Source organism: Sus scrofa, chromosome 6 (genome assembly GCF_054392235.1).
Source record: "Sus scrofa isolate SSC_HxYL_T2T_F1_AM1 chromosome 6, Sscrofa_HxYL_maternal_Yorkshire_Landrace_v2.0, whole genome shotgun sequence".
Taxonomy (NCBI): domain Eukaryota; kingdom Metazoa; phylum Chordata; class Mammalia; order Artiodactyla; family Suidae; genus Sus; species Sus scrofa.
The window spans coordinates 111,152,597-111,176,023 of NC_139388.1; the positions used below are offsets into that span (position 1 = coordinate 111,152,597).

General features: G+C 42.9%; 1 protein-coding gene across 6 annotated transcripts in view; it reads left to right on the forward strand.

Annotated features, from left to right (window-relative positions):
• Nucleotides 1-20,715, forward strand: part of GREB1L (GREB1 like retinoic acid receptor coactivator) — a 273,839-nt gene extending 253,124 nt beyond the window's left edge. For 3 of the 6 annotated variants that reach the window (XM_084964308.1, XM_084964312.1, XM_084964310.1), the window contains 8 exons: nt 4,858-5,019; nt 5,161-5,368; nt 10,605-10,770; nt 11,691-11,918; nt 12,799-12,940; nt 14,454-14,654; nt 17,102-17,240; nt 17,964-20,715. In XM_084964308.1, the coding sequence (XP_084820434.1) occupies nt 4,858-5,019; nt 5,161-5,368; nt 10,605-10,770; nt 11,691-11,918; nt 12,799-12,940; nt 14,454-14,654; nt 17,102-17,240; nt 17,964-18,127 (1,410 nt within the window). In that variant the 3' untranslated portion in view covers nt 18,128-20,715. The remainder of the gene's footprint in view (nt 1-4,857; nt 5,020-5,160; nt 5,369-10,604; nt 10,771-11,690; nt 11,919-12,798; nt 12,941-14,453; nt 14,655-17,101; nt 17,241-17,963) is intronic. The other 3 variants (XM_084964309.1, XM_084964313.1, XM_084964311.1) reach the window with 1 other exon arrangement.
• Nucleotides 20,716-23,427: the final 2,712 nt, after the last annotated feature.

Sequence of the window (23,427 nt, forward strand, 5' to 3'; positions counted from 1 at the left end):
ATTATTTGGCTCTAAACACTCAGACAACTCCTCCTTCGTTGAGGATGTGCTGGGTGGACTCCCCCGTCCTTGCTTCTGCTCTTGAGGACCAGGTCTTCCTCTCTCCCCACAGCGTCCTAGCAGGGATTTACTAAGTAAGTGAATTGACTTTCTGCTCTTCTGATACAAGTTACCTTTCACATCCCACTTGTATGCTTGCGTTATTGAAACTAGTTTGAAATCAGCTCACAATTCAAGTGGGGATTGAATTCAGAGGATTCAAGCCCGCTGATCTATAAACCATAGATTTTAGAAATTTCCTTCTTAAAAGTCCTCTATTTATATAGATTCTGTGCGATTATAGTATTCACCAAGTAGTACATTCCCACACTGGTGAAGCAGAATGAATGAGAATGTAGGGGAAGAATTACTATTTTATATATATAGATATATGTATATATATATATATATAAAATATTGCCTTTTAGGGCCACACCCGAGACACATGGAGGTTCCCAGGCTAGGGGTCTAATGGCAACTACAGCTGACCTACACCACAGTTCATGGCAATGTCAGATCCTTAACCCACTGAGTGAAGCCAGGGATCCAACCCACAACCTCATGGTTCCTAGTCGGATTCATTTCCACTGCAAAACGACAGGAACTCCACAATATTATTTTTTAGATTGAAACTCTTGAAACTTACCTGGATTCTAGCTGCTGCTGAAAAGTGATGCTATCTTTTCATTAAGCCAAATACTATCTGCATTGTAAAGACTTTTATGTAAATTATTCACTGAGGTGGGTTACTGAGAGAGCATGTGAACTCTCTAGCAATTTAAAACACAGGCTAGGGAGTTCCCGTTGTGGTGGAGTGGTTAACGAATCCGACTAGGAACCATGAGGTTGTGGGTTCGGTCCCTGGCCTTGCTCAGTGGGTTAAGGATCTGGCGTTGCCGTGAGCTGTGGTATAGGCTGCAGACGTGGCTCGGATCCCAAGTTGCTGTGGCTGTGGCGTAGGCCAGTGGCTACAGCTCCAATTCGACCCCTCGCCTGGGAACCTCCATATGCCGCGGGAGCAGACTAAAAAATGGCAAAAAGACAAAACAAACAAACAAACAAAAACAGGCTAGAAGTTCCTATTGTGGCTCAGTGGGTTAAGGACCTGACGTCTCTGTGAGGATTTGGGTTCAATCCCTGACCTCACTCAGTGGGTTAAGAATCCAGCATTGCTGTGAGTTGTGGTGTAGGTCACAGAGGCAGTTTGGATCCGATGTGGCTGTGGCTGTGGCTGGTAGCTGCAGCTCCAATTCACCCCTAGCCTGGGAATTTCCATATGCCACAGATGTGGCCATAAAAAGAAAAAAATAATGAAAACTAAAAAAAAGTTTAGATCTAATTCATTCATTAGCATGGATGAATCAAATGGTCTCTCCAAGAAGCCAGAGTTCAAGGCTAAACGACTATTCAAACAACTTCAGCTTCCAGTGTAACCAGGAGAGATGGGGCCACACAGTCATGTTAATGATGTCAGTTTTAATAGTTTACATAGAAGAATGAGCCATTACTCTTCAACATAGTTTTGGAAGTCCTAGCCACGGCAATCAGAGAAGTAAAAGAAATAAAAGGATACTACTCAGCCATAAAAAAAGGATGACATCATGCCATTTGCAGCAACATGGATGGAACTAGAGAATCTCATACTGAGTGAAATGAGCCAGAAAGACAAAGACAAATACCATATGATATCACTTATAACTGGAATCTAATATCCAGCACAAATGAACATCTCCTCAGAAAAGAAAATCATGGACTTGGAGAAGAGACTTGTGGTTGCCTGATGGGAGGGGGAGGGAGTGGGAGGGATCGGGAGCTTGGGCTTATCAGACACAACCTAGAATAGATTTACAAGGAGATCCCGCTGAATAGCATTGAGAACTATGTCTAGATACTCATGTCGCAACAGAAGAAAGGGTGGGGGAAAAAACCGTAACTGCAATGTATACATCTAAGGATAACCTGACCCCCTTGCTGTACAGTGGGAAAATTAAAAAAAAAAAAAAAATGGGTTGTTGCTCTGAATCAAGAAAAAAAAAAAAAAAAAAGAAATAAAAGGAATCCAAATTGGAAAGGAAGAAGTAAAACTATCACTATTGGCAGATGACATGATACTATACCTAGAGAACCCTAAAGACTCTACCTGAAAACTGTTAGAGCTCATCCATGAATTTGGCAGAGTCGCAGGATACAAAATTAATACACAGAAATCGACGGCATTTCTATACACTAACAATGAAAGAGGAGAAAGAGAAATTAGGGAAGCAATCCCGTTTACCATCACATCCAAAAGAATAAAATACCTAGAAGTAAACCTACCTAAAGAGTCAGAAGACCTGTACTCTGAAAACTACAAGCCAATGATGAAAGAAATCAAAGATGACACAAACAGATGGAAAGACATACCATGCTCTTGGATTGGAAGAGTAAATATTATCAAAAATGACTATACTATCCAAGGCAATCTACAGAGTCAATGCAATTCCTATCAAATACCAAGGACATTTTTCCCAGAACTTGAACAAAATATTTTAGAGTTTGTTTGGAAGCACAAAAGCCCCAGAATAGCCAAAGACATCCTGAAAAAGGAAAATGGAGCTGGAGGAATCAGACTCCCTGGCTTCAGACTATACTACAAAGCAACAATCATCAAAACTGCATGGTACTGGCATAAAGACAGACATATAGATCAGTGGAACAGGATGGAAAGCCCAGAATTAAACCCACACACCTACAGCCAACCAATCTATGACAAAGGAGGCAAGAATATACAATGGAGACAGGACAGCTTGTTCAATAAGTGGTGCTGGGCAAACTGGACAGCCACATGGAAAGGAATGAAATTAGAACACTCCCTAACACCATACACAAAGATAAACTCACAATGGATGAAAGACCTAGATATAAGACCAGACACTATAAACTCTTAGAGGAAAACATAGGTCAAACAATCTCTCCGACATAAAGGACAGCAACATCTTCTCAGATCCACCTCTTAAGAGTATTGACAATAAAAACAAATAAGTGGGACCTAATCAAACTTAAAAGTTTTTGCACAACAAAGGAAACCCTAAACAAAACGAAAAGACAACCCACAGAATGGGAGAAAATCTTTGCAAGTGAATCAACTGGCAAGGGATTAATCTCCAAGATTTATAAACACCTTCTGCAGCTCCATACCAAAAAAAAACAAACAGGGAGTTCCCGTCGTGGCCCAGTGGTTAACGAATCCGACTAGGAACCATGAGGTTGTGGGTTCGATCCCTGGCCTTGCTCAGTGGGTTAACGATCCGGCATTGCCGTGAGCTGTGGCGTAGGTCGCAGACGTGGCTCGGATCCCGCATTGCTGTGGCTCTGGCGTAGGCTGGTGGCTACAGCTCTGATTAGACCCCTAGCCTGGGAACCTCCATATGCTGCAGGAGCGGCCCAAGAAATGGCAAAAAGACAAAAAAAAAAAAAACCCAAAAAACAACCCCATCAAAAAATGGGCAGATCTAAACAGACAGTTCTCCAAAGAAGACATACCAGATGGCCAAAAAACACATGAAAAGATGTTCAACATCACTCATTCTTAGAGAAATGCAAATCAAAACCACTCTGAGGTACCTTACACCAACCAGAATAGCCATCATCAAAAAGTCTACAAACAGTAAGTGCTGGAGAGGGTGTGGAGAAAAAGGAACCCTAGTACACTGTTGGTGGGATTGTAAATTGGTTCAACCACTGTGGAAAAGAGTATGGAGATGCCTCAGAAAACTAAAAATAGAACTACCATTTGATCCAGCAATCCTACTCCTGGGCATCTATCCAGAGAAAACCACGACTCGCAAAGACACATGTACTCTGATGTTCATTGCAGCATTATTTACAATAGCCAAAACATGGCAACAACCTAAATGTCCATGGACAGAGGAGTGGATCAAGAAGATGTGGTACATATACACAATGGAATACTACTCAGCCATTAAAAAGAACGAAATACCAGCATTTTTAGCAACATGGATGGACCTAGAAATCATCATGCTAAGTGAAGTCAGCCATACAATGAGACACCAAGATCAAATGCTTTCACTGACATGTGGAACCTGAAAAAAGGACAGACTGAACTTCTTTGCAGAACAGATGCTGACTCACAGACATTGAAAAACTTATGGTCTCCGGAGGAGACAGTTTGGGGGGTGGGGGGATGTGCTTGGGCTGTGGGATGGAAATTCTATGAAATTAGATTATGATCATTAAAAAAAAATTTAGATAGAGTTTAAACCTGAATAGATATGATCAAGAGACAGGAAATTATAAAGCTTTAATATAGAAAAATCCCATACTGTAGGATATATTATATTAATACATTTATTAAAATATTATATAAAACAAAAAATAAAATTTAAAAACCCCTCTATTTTCAAAAAAAGAAAAAGAAAAATGACATTCATTTGACCTGACCCACATAGGAGAGTTTTCCCCATCACTGGGCACCTTTGGGAATTTTTCTGTAGCAATATATCTTCTATGTATATTGGACCTCCTAGGACTGAGCAGTAGTGCTTCTAAGAACATGGGAAGTGCAGGCAGTTTCAAGCAACAGGTACTTCCCCGCCCATGGACAGGCTGTTTAGGGGAAAGGTGCTTGGCTCTCGTGTCTGCAGCAGCCTCTAAAAGGTGAAGTTCTTGCCCCTCCAACCCTTTTGACACTACACACACAGCAGGACCTGGCGGCAGGCAGAAGTTCAGGTGAGTTTGCAGGTCTTAACCTCAACAAGGGGCCAGGACGTTTGCAAACCACAAGCTTACACCCCTTCCCTGTCTCCTTTGCAAACACAGATGTCCGACTCCACCCTTCATGCCTTCACCTTCTCTTCGTCTATGCTGGGAGAAGAGGTGCAGCTCTATTTCATCATTCCCAAGTCCAAAGAGAGTCATTTTGTCTTCAGCAAGCAGGGCAAACACCTGGAGAGCATGCGGCTGCCCCTGGTTTCAGACAAGGTGGGTGAAGGTGCCTGGACATGAGGCCTGATGGGCCTCAGGTACTAGATTAGCTCTTCTAAGCCTCTTATAGCCAACCAAGAGCTCTAATTTCTTTTTTGGTCTCTGGCTTTTTTTTTTTTTTTTTTCCTCCTCTTTCAGCAGAATTTGAACGCAGTCAAGAGCCCCATCTTCACTCCCTCCAGTGGTCGCCACGAGCATGGACTCCTAAACCTTTTTCACGCCATGGAGGGCATCAGCCACCTGCACCTTCTGGTGGTCAAAGAATATGAGATGCCGCTGTACCGCAAGTACTGGCCCAACCACATCATGCTGGTGCTTCCGGGCATGTTCAATAATGCAGGCGTGGGTAAGAGGGGCCCCGGGGTGGGAGGAAGGGCTGGAAGGATACACTGAGCTGGATTCCCCAGGCAGGAACTTTCAGAGGTTCCCCAGCCTCTGGAGAGTATCTTGTCCTGTGGACCAATAGACTTTTGACTCTTCTTTCTTTCTTTCTTTAAATTCTTTTGCTTTTCAGGGCTGTACCTATTGCACATGGCGGTTCCCAGGCTAGGAGGGATCCAAACGGCATCTGCGACCTACACCACAGCTCACAGCAACGCCAGATCTTTAACCCACTGAATGAGGCCAGGGATCAAACCCGTGTCCTCATGGATACTAGTCAGGTTCATTATCACTAAGCCACAATGGGAACTCCTGACTCCTCTTTGCGTTTTCATTTATCTTCATCTGCAGTTTTGCAGAATTTTTAACTTCTGAGGACTAGTAACCAAAGAAACCACTGGTACACTGAGCACTCCGGGAAAGCTGGGGCTCTGCCCAGGCTGGGCCACTGACGTTCCTCGCTGCAAGCTGGCAGCAGGGGCATCACAGTGAGGAGGCTGGTCTGAGAGGAGGGAAGTTAGTAGTTTACACTCCAGTTTGGAGGGATCTGGATGGAATCTCTGAAGGTCCTCACTAATCCTAAAGGCACACGGCAAGTTCTCAGGGGGCCTGTACAGCTGGGGACCAGAAGCATTATCACTGTCCATGGCAGTCGCCTTTCAAGTGCCTGGAAGAAGTCTTTCCTGCTCCTCCCCAGGGAGTTAAGAGCAGTGGCTGATTTCTCAGAGGGGCCTGTGATTGCTGAGGGAACTGACAGCCACGGGAGGGGATGGAGGGAGCATCCAGAGCTCCGTCATTTACCTCCTGCAGGCAGGGAACCCACCCCTGGGCCCAGTATTCCTGACTCTACTCTCTGGTCACTTCCTGTATCTAAATCACTTCCCACTGGCTTCTGTGAATTTCTCACTCAATGCAGAGTCTCAGAAGGGCTGACCTTCGTCAAGAGCTTTAGAGGGACGAACGTCCAGCCCAGAGCTGGAGCAAACACAGAAGAGACCAGGTCTCTTTCCCATCTCTGCCTGATTTGCGCCTCTCCCTTCCTTCCTGGGTCTCTTCCATCCTTTTTCTCCCTTCCGCTCCTTCTCCTAAAAACTTTAGCTTTAATATGGGATTAAAATATTTTCCAAAACTTTACTTATGGTAAAAAACACAAAATGTATCATCTTAGCCATTTTTGGTTTTTTTCTTGGCCACACCCACAGCATGCCAGTGTTCCCAGGCCAGGGATCAAACCCCAGCCACAGCAGTGACAATACCAAATCCTTAACTTCTAGGCCACCAGGGAACTCCCTAGCCATTTTTAAGTGTATGTTTCAGTAGTGTTCAGTATATGCACATTGCTGTGCAACCAATCTCCAGAACACTCTTCATCTTGCAAAACTGAAACTCAGTACCATTCAAGACTAACTTCCATGTCCCTAGCTACCACCATTCTGCTTTTGGTCTTTGATTCTAACTACTTTAGGTACCTCATATAAGTGCAGTTCTACAATATTTGTCCTTTTGTGTCTAGCTGATTTCACTTAGCATAGTGTTCTGAAGGTTCATCTATGTTATGCATGTGTCGATCTCCTTCCTTATTTTTAATTGCCTTTTTAGGGCCATACCCACAGCATATGGAGGTTCCCAGGCTAGGGGTCTAATCGGAGCTGCAACTGCCAGCCTACACCACAGACACAGCAGTGCCAGATCCGAGCCACATCTGCAACCTACACCATAGCTCACAGCAACACCAGATTTTTGACCCACTGAGCTAAGCTAGGGATCGTGGTTCCTAGTTGGATTCGCTTCCACTGCCCCACGAAGGAACTCCAATTTCCTTCCTTTTTAAAGCTAAATAATATTCCATACACCACATTTTTGTTATCCATTCATCCACTGATGGACACTTGGCCTGCTCCTCACCTTTTGACTACTGTGAATAATGCTGCTATGAACATGGGTGTTCAAATCTCTTCAAAACTCTGCTTTCAGTTCTTCCGGTGATATCCCATAAGTAGAATTGCTTAATTACGTGGTAATTCCATTTTTAAATTTGAGGAATTGACATACTGTTTTTCATAATGGCTGTATCATTTTACCTACCTTCCAGCAATGCAGAATGGTTCCAGCTTCAACACATCTTCACCAATACTTGTTATTTTGAGATTTTGCTGTTTGTTGTTAGTAGCCATCTTAATGGGTGTGAAGTGGTATCTTCTTGTGATTTGATTTGCATTTCCCTAATGATTAGTGATGTTGATCATCTTTTCATTTGCTTGTCGGCCACTTGTATGTCTTCTTTGGACAAAGGTTTTTCGTTGTTGTTGACTTGTAGGAGGTTGTATATTCTAGATATTAACCTTCATCATACAAGATTTGTAAATATTTTCCCCCATTCCATAGGTTGCCTTTGCACTGTTGTGTTCTTTGCACAGAATTTTTAAACTTTTATGTGGTCCAGTCTGTTTTTTCTCTTGTTGCCTATGCTTGTGGTGTCATATCCAAGAAATCACTGCCAAAACTATCATCAAACTTCCTCCCATGTTTTAAGAGTTTTATACTTTTAGCTCTTTGATCCATTTTGATTTTTTATTTAGTATAAAGCAAGGCTCCAACTTCATTCTTTTGCATGTGGATATCCAGTTTTCCCAACACTACTTGTTGAAGAGACTATCCTTTATACATTGAATGGTCTTGGCACCTTTATCAAAAATCATTTGAGGAGTTCACGTCGTGGCGCAGTGGTTAACGAATCCGACTAGGAACCTTGAGGTTGCGGGTTCGGTCCCTGCCCTTGCTCAGTGGGTTAATGATCCGGCTTTGCCGTGAGCTGTGGTGTACGTTGCAGACGCAGCTCGGATCCTGTGTTACTGTGGCTCTGGCGTAGGCCAGTGGCTACAGCTCCAATTAGACCCCTAGCCTGGGAACCTCCATATGCCGCGGGAGCGGCCCAAAGAAATAGCAAAAAGACAAAAAAAAAAAAAAAAAAAAAAACATTTGACCATACATATATGCAAGGGTATATTTCTGGGCTCTGAATTTTTATTCCTTTGATCTATATTGTCTGTCTTTATGCTACTACCACAGTGTTTTGATTACTCTAGTTTCATAATCAGCCAGGTGTGAGAGTTCTAACTTTGTTGTTCTTTTTTTAGGATTGTTTTGGCTATTCAGAGTCCCTTGAGATTCCATATGAATTTAAAGATGGATTTTTCTATTTCTGAAAAAAAAACTGATATTTTGATAGGGGTTGCATTAAATATGTGGATTACTTTATGTGATACTAATGTCTTAATATTACATCTTCCAATCCATGAACATGGGATGACTCACCATTTGTGTCTTTAATTTTTTTTAGCAATGTTTTGTACTTAGTATACAAGTATTTTGCCTCCTTGGTTAAACATTTATTCCCAAGTAGTATATTCTTTTTGATGCTACTGGAAATGGAACTGCTTTCTTAATTTCCTTTTTAGATTGTTGTTAGTACACAGAAACATCTATTTTTATGAGTGTTCTTATATCTGCAATTTCACTGAATTCATTGTGTGTTAAGGTTTTCTACATGTAAGATCATGTCTGCAAACAGGTAATTTTACTTCCAACTTGGGTGACTTTTTATTTCATGTTCTTGTGTAACTGCTCTGGCTAGGATTTCCAGCACTATGTTAAATAGAAGTGGTAAAGGTAGGCATCGTCTTTTTTTTTTTTCTTTTTTCATTTTTGGTCACCCCAAGGCATATGGACCTCCCAGGCTAGGGATAAGATCCAAGTCAGTGTCAACCTAAGCCGTAGCTGTGGCAACACCTGATTCCTAACCCACTGTGCTGGGCCAGGGATTTTACCCACGTCTCAGCACTCCCAAGGTGCCACCGATCTTGCTGCACCACAGCAGGAGCTCCATTCTTGTCTTACTCTTGATCTCAAAGGAAAAGCTTTCAGCCTTTCACCACTGAGTGTAATTTTAGCGGTGGGCTTTTCATCTATGGCCTTTATTATGTTGCGAATGCCAACTGTTATATACAATGCTCTTGAAAGGCAGATTTCCTAAATCCTAGTATCGCCCTGATCTATGCAAACTGTTTTCCTGGTTCTTCCATAGACTTAATAGTTGGTTTTTTGGGGTTTTTTTTTTTCTCTTTAGCCTTTTCATTACCTTCTACATTTTGTTTCATTTTAGGGTGGCCCACTCATAAAACCTGGCTAATTCCTGATGATCATCTTAATAATTGCTAACACTCATTGAGTACTTACCATGTGCCAGGCACTGTCCTGAGCACCAAACAATACAATGAAGTAGACATTATCATCGCCTTCTTACAGGTGGGGAAGCCTAGGCACAGGGGAGTTAACTTGTTCACTGTCACACAGAAACTAGTGGAATCAGAATTCAAATCTAAGCAGCTTGGCTCCAGTCTTTTTTCTTACTATACTATATTCCTCTTTCACAAAAGCTGACCTAGGGAAAAGATACCAGTTTCCAGAATCTTCTTCAAAGACACTGCTGTCAATTTCCTAAAAGTATCTAAAGCCGGGGCCACAATAGTGGCATGCCCACTACTGCAGGCCCAGCTACCCCCACTGCAGGACATGCAAGTGGCTGCTTGTGAGACTACGAGGCTTTTATCATGGCTTTAAGGAACCAGTAATAAGTGTTTCTTCTCTGTGGTATCCTTTGTCCTACCAGGGAAACCAGGTCCTTGCAGTACTCCTCAAAGTGTAGTTTATGTATCACTTGCAAAGACATCTCTGGTTTCTGGCCCCTTATCAGATCTGCTAAAGTGAATCTCTGGTGGCAGGCTCTAGGAATCTGCCTTTTTTAAACCCCTATGGGGTTTGTCTTTTGTCTTTTTAGGGCCGCACCCGCAGTATATGCAGGTTCCCAGGCTAGGAGTCGAACTGCAGCTGTAGCCACCAGCCTACACCACAGCCACAGCAACGCCAGATCCTTAACCCACTCAGCAAGGCTAGGGATCAAACCTGTGTCCTCATGGATACTAGTCAGGTTCATTAACCACTGAGCCATGACAGGGACTCTGTGGATGATTCTTATCTACACTGATGTTTGAGCACCGCTGCTCTGAATATCTGGTTGACCCCCACCTGCACAGTCACCATGTGAACAGGCAAGCTTATGAAGAGGATGTAATAAGCTGTCTGCAGGGCCTCAGCCAAGCCGGAGCAAAGGATGTACAAGCCTAGGTTATGTTGTCTTCTAGGTGCTGCCAGGTTTCTCATTAAGGAGCTGTCATATCACAACCTGGAGCTGGAGAGGAACCGCTTGGAAGAGCTGGGCATTAAACGCCAGTGTGTCTGGCCTTTCATCGTTGTGATGGACGACTCGTGCGTCCTGTGGAACATCCACAGTGTTGAGGAGCAGAGCGGGTAATGGTCCCTCCTAAGCAGTTCTAGAGCGTGACACAATGCCATTAGGGAAGAAAATAAGAGAGGTGCTGCTTTCCAGAGCAGAACGGCTGCCCGTGAAACTACTCTCACTAGCACACTTTGTGGTGGCTTGGGAATTCTTTAGACATTCAGTATGCTGTTAAATTCTTGGACCATTTCTGCATCACAGCTTTGATTTGCTATTAAAGTCTGCTGAAAGACACTGTGGTTTATTTAGAAAGTTCACTGGCTTCTGAATCAGGAGACCTGCTTTTTTAGTCCCAAATGCTTCATAACTATCTGGATGAAAAGGAAGTTATTTCACCTCTGTCTCAATTCTATCACATGTAAAATTATGTCAAGGCCAAAATCAGTGTTCTCCTGGGGCAGTGGTGAGGGGATCCATGAGGACCATGCAATTATGCTAAACTGGACAAGTCCTCTGCAATAAATGGTCCCAAATGTTCACGTCCCCATGAAATACTGTGCCAGAGGGTCTCTAGCCTCTTCCAGCTCAGTATCGTGATTCTGTGCCCATTTCCCCTGTGGCTTTGAAGCCAGTGAGGTTTTCAGATAGTCCTTTATTCTCCCGTAATTACCAGTACTGGGAAGTATGCTCGTGCTTCTAAGCTCTGGCTACCCCCTTTGGTTACCCTGTTCATTACTCACTTTGAAATGGGCCGGATATCACGCTTTGCCTTTAAGTGATCAGCCCCAACCCCAGAAGGCAGCTTCCTTAGGTGAGCAGTGACAGGCAGCATGAAAGCTGGCTTGACATCCTTCTCCATTTCAGGCTAATAGGAAGTAAATCAGCTTATCGTATCCTTCACAGATACCAATGTGTGCGTGTTCTTCCTACGTGACCCTCTCTTCAGTAACACTGGTTTATCGCTCATATAAATTAACTCTACTTTTCACAGACAGCCCGTGGAAACAGGAGTTTCCAGTAAGAACGTGTCCTTGAAGAGTGTCTTGCAGCACATTGAAGCAACACCAAAAATCATCCACTACGCAATCCTGGGCATACAAAAGTGGAGCAGCAAACTGACTTCTCAGAGCCTCAAGTCCCCATTCTCTAGGTGCCACGTGCACGACTTCATTCTCCTCAACATAGACTTGACTCAGAATGTGCAGTATGACTTCAACAGGTAATCCTGGCACCAACTGTTTCTGCCCAGGCAGCCTCTGTAGTGTTTATGCTCCTGTCTCTGTGTCTTTGAGAGACTGAGGCTCTCTTTATATGGACAGAGAAAGGGGGATCACAAGCCCCAAAAAGTACCCCTTCATCACCCTTCAAACTGACCCAGACCCTTAAGAATAGATGCTGCAATGTCACATGCTTAGGAAAACAAATCTCGGCCATCTCATTATTCCACAAGAACTGAAACACAGAAAATACTGTGATACCAACATATGTCAGTGTGGACCCATAAATCCATTCAAGATTAACCTTTCATCTACCCTCAGAACTCAAAAGGTAATTACTTCCTCAAATGTTAGCAAGACCCTGAGATCTGGATCCTGTAGGGAAAGCCCAGCTAGCCATGGCCGTGCCTCCTGAATAAATTATGTCCACATTCTGGAAAGTCTGAAATGGCCATAAAGTCCCTCTTATGTCAACCCCCACCCCCATAGCTATTAGGATATTCTGTAGTTAATTCACTTCTGTGTTTTAAATTTGGCCGATACTTCACCGGTTCACAGCCAGGATTTTAAAACTGGGGGCAGCTCTCCACTTCTGTCCCACAATAGTGCACAGAATGTGCTGTCCAGCTTCAGTTCAGGAACACCTGAGGCACTGCAGAACGTCCGGGACCTGTCACCTCACCTTCCCCTTCCTGAGTGGCTGGAAGACCCAAATCAGGAGGTTCAAAGGCCAGTGTTAGGACAGCCGGCTCCACGAGGGGAAATGGCTGCTTCTGCTTGAGGCTGTATCCTGACTTCTGCCACACATTTCCCTGTGTGTAATCATCATGCTTGAGATGTGACAGGTAGTCAAGACAACCTATCTTTGTGATTATAATTTAGGTATTTCTGTGAAGATGTTGACTTTAACCTGAGAACAAACAGTAGTGGCCTGCTCATCTGCCGCTTTAATAACTTCAGTCTCATGAAGAAGCAAGTTCAGGTTGGAGGGCAAAGGGACTTTATCATTAAACCAAAGATCATGGTAAGTTTCCAAGCTTGAGTCTACTATTGAAAATAAGACAATGGGAGTTCCCGTCGGGGCTCAGTGGTTAACGAATCCAACTGAGGTTGCGGGTTTGATCCCTGGCCTTGCAGCTCGGATCCCGCATTGTTGTGGCTCTGGCGTAGGCCGGCAGCTACAGCTCAGATTCGACCCCTAGCCTGGGAACCTCCATGTGCCGCGGGAGTGGCCCAAGAAATGGCAAAAAGACAAAATAAATAAATAAATAAATAAAAATTTTTTAAAAAGACAAAATAAATAAATAAATAAATAAAATAAACCAAAATTGAAAAAAAAAAAAAAGAAAAGAAAATAAGACAATGATCTCATTAGTATCTTCATTATTAGGTACTGGCATTAAGCACTTGCCACTTGTAGTAGTTTCCCTTACTTTGGACTCAGATAGAGCCAAACATCAATTTTGGATTTTTTTGTTTTGTTTTTGGCTGCACCCACAGCATGTGTAAGTTCCCGGGCCAGAAACTTGCACCACAGCAGCAACCCAAGCCACTGCAATGAGCACACCCAATCCTTAACCCACTGCACCACAAGAGAACTCCCAAACCTGGATTTTGAAAACTTAAGAAAATTACCTTTCTTTAGACTTAAGGCTTAACTCCATCAAGGGGCATTCAACATTCTTGAACTGGCAAAGTTAACACTTGTACATTCGTCATGTAACACATCAGAGAAATACAAATCAAGACGCTCATGTGGTCTTTTGCCAGTTTTTTGGTTTTTTTTTTTTGCAGATCAAAACCTGTTAAGGGTTAATTCCATGGGCCTACCCTCTTCTGTTTAAGATATTCACTGGTATCTAATCATTTAAAGCAATCATTCTGAGCTCCCCAGTGGAGCTTAGAAACCTCTCTGCTATGTTGTCTTTTTTGGGGGGGTGGTGGTTGGGGATGGGATAGGATTTAACCCATCCACATCCAGCTGAGCTGCAAGAGGCTTCCTCTTGGCCCTCACAGTGTACCTGCTAAATGCACTTTCAAAGCCACCTACTTCGCATTTGCTTCTGCCCTTGATGTGCCCAGGTGATGTTACATCCAACTGCACTATTTCCAAGGGAAGAAAATTTTGGGAGTTCCTGTCATGGCACAGCGGAAACAAATCTAAGAACCATGAGGTTACGGGTTCGATCCTGGCCTTGCTCAGTGGGTCGGGGGATCCAGCATTGCCTTGAGCTGTGGTGTAGGTTGCAGATGCGGCTTGGATCTGGCATTGCTGTGGCTGGGGTGTAGGCCGGCAGCTGTAGCTCCAATTGGACCCTAGCCTGGGAACCTCCATATGCCACGCACGGGTGTGGTCCTAAAAAGACAAAAGAAAAAAAATTTCAGAACCCAAGAATGACAGGCTTACATTTGAGCCCAACACCTGTCACTGTGCTACTGCCATTCTTTGGGACTGTTGGGATGCAATGCAGTGTTTCCTTGCCAGTTTCACACAGAGACCAACACGTTGCCCATGACCATCTTGGTTCTGATTTCAGGTGTCAGAGAGCCTAGCACCTATCTTGCCCCTGCAGTATGTCTGTGCTCCAGACAGCGAACACACGCTACTGGCAGCCCCTGCACAGTTTCTCCTGGAGAAGTTCCTTCAGCATGCCTCGTACAAACTCTTCCCCAAAGCCATCCAGAACTTCAGGAGTCCCGTGTTGGCCATCGACTGCTACCTTAACATTGGGCCTGAGGTAAAGAAGGGGCTGGTGCTGTGCCTGACCTGTTCCATCCAGTTCTTTCCCATTTTGGATCCCGTTTGAAAGCCTAAGTGGAAGACAGACAAGGAGCAGAGTACACATTGGGGGTGATGGCACCCCCCATACACACCTATTTCCCTCCCCGGCCATAAGCCCATGGACCCTGCAAGCTAGCTTAGGTCAGCTGCCCTGAGACGCCCACCTGGGTGACCTGAGGCAGAAATGGTTACTTGCTTCTCCCTCATGACATGAAGCAGACAGACCACAATTGCGTGACATTTCTCTGTGAGACCGAGTTCTTCAGAGGCACCAGGGCTCTAGGCACTGTTTTAGGGGATGAGAGGAGCTCAGTGACTGCTGAACAATTCAGGGGATCATGGGAGACCTTTTAGCTCCCACTCCTGAACTTTCTGCTTTTCTATTGTTTCTTTTTTTTTTTTTTCTTTTTGCCTATTCTAGGGGCGCTCCCACAGCATATGGAGGTTCCCAGGCTAGGGGTCCAGTCGGAGCTGTAGCCACTGGCCTACGCCAGAGCCACAGCAACACGGGATCCGAGCTGCGTCTGCGACCTACACCACAGCTCACGGCAATGCCGGATCATTAACCCACTGAGCAAGGCCAGGGATCAAACCCGCAAGCTTATGGTTCCTAGTTGGATTCGTTAACCACTGAGCCACAATGGGAACTCCGTGTCTTTTTAGGGCCGCACCTATGGCATATGGAGGTTCCCAGGCTAGGGGTCCAATCAGAGCTCCAGCTGCCAGCCTACACCACAGCCACAGCAATACCAGATCCTTAACCCACTGAGCGAGGCCAGGGATCAAACCTGCAACCTCATGGTTCCTAATTGGATTCATTTCTGCTGCGCTACGATGGGAACTCCCTCATTTATTTTTCATTCTTTCCCCACTCTCCTCTGTCTCAAGTTCTCTATCAGTTTTTTCATTTGCCACTTGTACCTTTAGGCTTCTGACCACTGATGACCTTCAAGACTTTAAGAACTTCTTCCACTAGGCTTCCCCATAGGATTATTTTAAATTTTTTCTTCTGTTTTACCCTATTCATTAACATATCTTCCTCAAAGAATTAAAATAGAGGATACACAGAAAGAAAGCAAAGGAGTTCCTGTTGTGGCTCAGCAGTAACGAACCCTGGCCTCGTTCAGTGGGTCAATGATCCAGTGTAGCCAGCAGCTACAGTTCTGATTCAACACCTACCCTGGGAACTTTCATGTGCTGCAGGTGAAACCCTAAAAAGAAAAAGAAAATCACTTGCAATGGAAACATAACATTTTTATCACTGTTTCCTTCCAGGCTTTTTTTTTTTTAGGTATATGTTGACAAACACAACCTCCTAAGACTAAAATCCAACTGTATTCAATTTTCAAAACTCGTTTTTAAAATTGAACAGTGTAAACATTTTACATTCTCAATCTTACAATATCTCAGTAATCTGCACAGCAGGTTGGACAGTGAATTGCAATTTTAGGAGCAGAAGGAACCTTAAAAACCATCAGATGTAAAAACGCACTTTGGGACAGACATCCACGTAAGTTATACGTGTCTGACTCAGGTCTCCCAAGGCTGTCACTCCAGAATCCAGGGCTGCAGATGTCTGACAACACAGTCTCCAGACCACTGCTACTAACAGCACCTACACTCATTATGCACCTACTAAGTGGTTTCTATTCATTTTATTCACAAAACAGTCCTATGGACAGGTACTGCTATTACCTCTACAGAGACTTGTTCGGTGTCCTCTAAAATAGAGGAACCATATTTGAACATGAACAGTCTGGCGCACACAGTAAGCCACTGCACCATTCTCAAAGTCTAACTATCCTACACTTACTTAGCTGCAGTTTTTGTGAAGTTATCTTTTGTACACACAAACCACATAGAGCTAAAAATTTACATCCATGTACTACTGTGAAGCTTCTACCCAACTAAAAATTTACATATATCTAAATGAAACACTTACTAAAAAATTTTAATCTCATCAATTAGGTGATCTGAAAATTTAATCTTTCCTAAGTATGACTTTTTGTGGAAGGTAGTTTTTAAACTTTTTCATCTTATAAAGACTATTAGGGAGTTCTCTTTATGACACAGCAGAAACAAATCCAACTAGGATCCATGAAGATGTGGGTTCAATCCCTGGCCTCACTTAGTGGATCAGGTATCAGGGAGCTACTGTGAGCTGTGGTGTAGGTCACAGAAGTGGCTCGGATCCTGTGTTCCTGTGGCTGTGGTGTAGGCCGGCAACTGTAGCTCCTATTAGACCCCTAGCCTGGGAACCTCCATATGCCACAGACACAGCCTGGGGAAAAAAAAGTGTCTCCTTTACCTGACCCTGAAATGAACAATTACTCATTCAGCTAAAGATGCAAAAGTTTCACTTGCTTTTGAAATGCTTGTGCTATTTCTGCTTGCTGATTCCAGGTGGCCATATGCTACGTCAGCTCCCGACCCCACTCCAGCAATGTCAACTGTGAAGGGGTGTGTTTCAGTGGACTCCTCTTGTACCTCTGTGACTCTTTTGTAGGTGCTGATCTTCTTAAGAAATTTAAGTTTCTAAAAGGTAAATCAAATTTAGTATCTTGCTTGTGAATGCTATCAGTTCCCACTGCACAAAATACAGAGGTGAAAGATAAAAAAGAACACTTTAACAATCATTTTGCCCGTAAACTGTATACTTTGCTTTAAACCAGGGCCACTGATTAGTTTGTTTTGTTTTAAACAGGGGAGTTAGACTAAATGCAGATTAAGACAGTCAGATTGGAGTTCCCTTCGTGGCTCAGTGATTAACGAACCCGACTAGGAAGTATGAGGATGCAGGTTCTCTCCCTGGCCTCGCTCAGTGGGTTAAGGATCCAGTGTTGCTGTGAGCTGTGCTGTAGGTTGCAGACGCAGCTTGGATCCCACATGGGATCTAGCATAGAGTGGTAGAAGCAGAGGATGCTGCTAAATATCCTAAAACAAAACAGCCCCCACAATATTATCTAGTCTGCAGTGCTGAGGTTGAGAGCCCCTGCTCCAGAGGGACACAGGAGATGTTATGACATGGGTTTTAAGAGTGGTCACCACAAGGGAAGGGAGGATGCTGTTGGGAGGTTTGTCACTTTACGCTCTTTTAAACTTCTGAATTTGTAACAATACTGTTTATTGAAAATAATAATTCTGATTGGTTACTTTATGTCGGCTGTCACATCTTGGTTTAGGCGATATAATCAGAGGGAGATAGTAAGACTCTGTATCACTTCAATCCCTGAGCATAAGACACATTTCTGCTCTTCTCCTGAAGGTGCTACCCTCTGTGTCATCTGCCAAGACAGAAGTTCCTTACGCCAAACAATTGTCCGCTTAGAGCTGGAGGATGAGTGGCAGTTCCGCCTCCGGGACGAGTTTCAAACCGCTAACAGCAATGACGACAAGCCCCTCTACTTTCTTACTGGACGTCACGTATGAGCTTTTGAAGAGACCAAAACTAGCAAAGGGATGCCTAGGTGGGGTGGGGCACAATTATTTGAGATTTTTTTTCCTTTAAAGTACAATCACTGTGGAGCAAAGTGCAACATATTTGTCTATTCTCCAAAGAACCCCTCACATCTGACCCAGGTCTTTGGGGGCATCACTCTCCTTCAGTTCCAATTTCAGGACCTTAAATTCAGGTTAACTCCACCCAGGTAGTTATGCAATTATGTAAGCCAGGGTCTGCCCATGGGAGCCTGAGGAGATGCTTTGGAGAAACAACATGGAGTCTGAATTATTTTTTCTACTACGCTAGGTTGGGGGAAACTGACTCGGCATTAGCCAGCCTGAATGTGTTACATGAGACTCACGCCGTTGGTGTGGATTCATTGAAGATTAACGTTTGAGGCCAGAACCCTCAGTTTCTCTTCAGATCTGTACTTTGGTACAGTATTACTCAGGGGTCTGAAAATGATAGAATGTAGAAGATACTTGTATTTAAAAAAAAAAAAAAAAGAAGTAGCTTTGTCTTTCTCTGTGCAGTGTTAGTTTTAAGATTTATAATCTTATATGTATTGAAACGTTTGGCAAAATTTCCACAGGAGTAAAAAGTTTACTATTTAAACTGAACAAATTAGTAAATGCAGAGCAGGCATTATGTGTATTTATGCAGCTTCTCTTGGCTGAAGTTCTTTTGCTTTATCCATTCTTTAAAAACATTTCCAGTCTCTTAAGCACACCAAATCTATGAGAATAGGGAACAGGGATTAATCTTGTACATGGAGAACCTGACTCGGTAGATGAGCCAATTAAGCAGCTTTCAGCAGTCACCCACATCCAACCTGTTTGGTTGGAATTAAGCAGTGGGCACCAGCAGAGCTAAGTGGCAGGCAGGCTAAGGATTTGTGTGGAGTGGAACTAGTGTATTTCCTTTCCAAGACTAAAGCAACCTTTCCTTTAAAAGATACACTGAATGAACATTAGCTGCCTTATACTGATAATACCATAGAAATTGCTGAATGGGAAACAGAGCCATAGAAAGAGAGAGGCTGTTTTACTTAATCCTACCAGTGACGTAGGATTGACTCATTAAAATCAGCAGGGGGTATTTGTTTAGTATCAACAGTAGGAGGCATAAGTTTCTACACATTTCTTAGCTCATTATTTTAATCAAAAACATTTTTTTAAAAATTCTAGAACAAAGTAAGTCTATTGGAAGTTTACTCTAAATTACTCCAATTCTCATCACTAAATAATCTTGACATTTTTCTCACTAGCCCATTTTATCCCCACTTAAAATGGCCCTTTTTACTTGAATCTTATTTGTGGCCCAAACTACTGAGAGGGGCCTACTAAGCCCGTGTTTACTTAGAACAAATAGTATTAATTGACCAGCTTTATTAGTTTGTGATAAGGAAGCGTTTACAGCTAGTGAAAGATGGAATGTACTAATCTGAAGATGGTTTCAGATCTCTTGATTTTAATCTAACTATTCATGATGCTTTATATGTATCTTGAACAATTCCTTTAAACCCCATTTTTAATTGACTTTCAGAGAGGACCTGCTTTCTATATGCTTTAAAAATACTCCTTAATTTTAAGTACAACAGAATTTCTGGCAAAGAGGTATGTTCTGAAGCAGGCGAATTTAGATAAGAATGTATTTCAGTTGTTCCTGTTTATTGAAAAGGCCCAATACAGATAATATCAAGAAACCCACCATCTGTGCAATGTTTACTATATAGGGCAAAAGAAAAAAAAATGCTTGAAATAATCTTAAAACAGTTGTACCTGAGGCAGATGGCTTTTCAGGGTTTCTTCTGGCTTTATGACGTCACAGTCTAAGGAAAAACAAATTTTTTTAAAGTAGTTACTTTAGCTACAGGGAGTCCATATTAGGTAAGGAAAAGATAAAGTGATTATGATCTCTTAAATACTATTTAACTCTGAGGAAGAGAAATGCCAGAATAAAGCCCAGAGATCATCCCACAAATGGTGGAGAATTCAAATTGACCTGCCTATTCTTTTCAATGTCTATCTTACCAAGGTTTGGGTCTTTTAAAACCAGCAGTTTAAAATCATCAGTATAACTCTTTTAAAGAATGTTAGGTCCTTCTCCTTTAAGGATAAAATTGCACAAGCACAGGACACCATGCTTAGTACTTCATACCCTGGCGTGTTCCACTTCGAGCCTTGCCATCCCGGAGAATACTGTGGTGTGAATGTGCTCACTAGGCCTGCATAATAATTGACCTGGAGACCTGTTGAACCTGGCCATGATACGACAGTTCACACAGGTCAATACTGAATGTAAACTAAAATTACAATGAGAATTGTTGTATTCGATTTTTTTGGCTGTAATTTATGCAATTGCTTTTTTGTGATTTTTAGAAAAGGAGGCACCTGTATTACTTTATTACTGTAAAATTTTCTTAACCAAAATTTGGTGAATTTCACTAGCCAGTCTACCTCACATTTTGTTTATGATTCTAAATTGTCTTAAGTTGTGTCTACAGTGTGTTCTTGTCCTTTCATTTGATTTCATGAATGTATTAAAATTCTCTCCCATCCTCCAAAAAAAGAAAGTTTGTTTTAAGTTTCTGGTATGTTCAAAAATGGAATGAGCTCCCAAGTCTGGCACTGTCCAAGAAAGGCTGGAAGTCCACTTGTCAGAGGTTGGATGACTCTAAGATTGTACTATTCTAGCCTAACAGTCCAAGAAAGGGCTAAATAAATCTCTAGCTTATACACAAAGACACGTATAAAGTATCCACACACTACACCCACTTGTGGAGTGCCACATAATTACAGACAAGAGATCCAGAAATGATCATTAAAGAAACATACTCATGGTACATCCCCAATATTTTATAGATGGCAACTACACTCACCCTGGTGTCCCAAAAGGCAAAACTTTGGGATGGTAGAAATGTGTAGTATTACATAAGGTGTTACTCTCCAATTTCCTTTTTTTTTTTTGGCCTCGCCTGCAGCATACATAAGTTTCCAGGCCTGTACCACAGCAGTGACAATGCCAATCTTTAACCCACTGAGCCATGAAGGAACCCTTCCAACTTATTTTACCAACTTTTGAGAATAAATTATTTCCCCCCCCCCCGCAAAATGCTTTTGAGTTCTATCATATCAAGAGTGCTAAAATAGTTGTTTTTCTCATGGCACAGCAGGTTAAGGACCTGGCATTGTCTCTGAAGCGGCTCAGGTTGCTCAGGGTTTTGTTCCCTGGCCTGGGAACTTCCACATGCCATGAGCATGGCCAAAATAAAAAAGTGCTAAAATAATAGACTTTGATATAGAACCATAAAAACATTCTTCAGGGCCAAAGGCCCCTGGCTGATGCGTTAGGAGGGGCAACAAATTTTAAGTATGATGACAGATTCAGTAGCAAGGAGAAACTGCAGGTGTTCCAGTGCATACTCCAAAGCAGCTGCCTTAGAAAGACTGCTAACTATGAAACTCTGACTGCTATACCTTCATATTCAACCACGAACAGGTGAACAACATCCAAAGAACATTCTTCAGGCTTGTCCTCAGTCGTGGAAACTGGCCCTTAAACTCCCTCTAGGTCTAAGAATACTGATAAAACAATGAAACCCTGTGCTTCCCTGAAAAAAACTTACTAAATATGACTTCAGAGTAGTTCCCTCTGTGGTGCAGCAAGTTATGGATCCCGTGTTGCTGCAGCTGTCACATAGGCTGTAGCTGCAGCTTGGATTTCATCCCTGGCCCAGGAGCTTCCATATGCCATAGATGCAGCACCTGCCCCTCTCAAAAAAGGAAAAAAAATGAAGGGAAGGACCTCTGAGGTTAAGTACAAATAAGTTAAGGAAAGCTCTATGGTTGACTTTTCAACAACACAGCTTTCAGCTGTGGGTCCACTGACATGCAGACCCCCCTCCTCCCCCTCCAAAAAAAGTATGTACTACAGTTCAAGATCCATCGTTGGTTAAATCCGCAGATTGAGAGGGCTAATATGAAGAACTGATTGTAAAGTTACACCTGATTTTCAACTGTGGGGGGGGTTGGCGCCCCTAGCCCCTACGTTGTTCAAAGGTCAGCTGTACTTTAGTGACTATGACAGCAGATGCATTAAGTTGAAAGAAAGAGCAACATAAATAAGTTTTCTTACCACTTCTTTGTTGTTATAAAATGCAATCTTCCCTTTATCTGCCAGAAAGCCCAAGAGCCATGAGAACAGGTGGAAGCTGTATGTATGTCTACCGTCACTACCCCAAAAATCAGTTTAGTCACCTTAATCCCTGTGAAATACAGCTAGGCAGAAACATGGCTGTATTCCTACCCAGACCCTTAGCTGGGCAGCCATGCAAAGTAAGCAACAACCATTAAAATATCACTGCATGTCTACTGTACTTAGTGCTCTTTTGCTAGTCATACTCTTAGTAGATATACCAAGTTCACTCCTGCATGTTATGAACTGGTAAAATAGTGATTTTTATAATGATTACAAAATGAAATAAAACCATTGTATGCCCATGCAGATAAAGGCAAAACCCATTAGATCTTGTGGTCCTGTCTATACTTTTGGTTCCTATAATGCCTATATCCTAGACATTTTATAATGGAACTACTATTCAAGGGTAGCTGAAAGAAAATTTATAGGCACCTTTATGTAATCAGCAATTAGAGAATCAACCTCTTTGGACAATGGTAGCCATTGGTGTTTACTCACTGTACCCACTAGTGCCTCCACCATTCTGTAGACTGCTCTTCTTTTTCTATCACCACTCCAGCCCTCACTTGCGGTGTGATGGTGTTGACGGTTCTGGGTCTCGGGTTCCACCACTCTCTCCTGGTTCTTCCTTGTACACGTGTTCTCAGATGTTCTTTGAGATCTTAAAAGACAGTGTTCCACACAACTCTCTCCTACACTCTCGTTTTATAAACCCCAGGGTGGCTATCTCTTCTAAATCTTCAAATAACGAAACCAACAATTTTCCTTAGTTCAAACTTTTCCCACACTCTAGATCTATGTTTAGTTATACACCAAATAGACATCTCCACTTGGAGATTCTGGAACTACCTTAGAATTGTAATCAAAACTGAGCTCTCATCCTTCCCCATACAATCTTCCCAACATAATTTTCCAATACACCCTTTTCAGTCAGTCTGTCCACTCAGTTACCCAAATCAAAACTACCGGAGTTCCCGTCGTGGCTCAGTGGTTAACGAATCCAACTAGGAACCACGAGGTTGCAGGTTTGCTCCCTCGCCTTGCTCAGTGGGTTAAGGATGCGGCGTTGCCTTCTGCTATGGTGTAC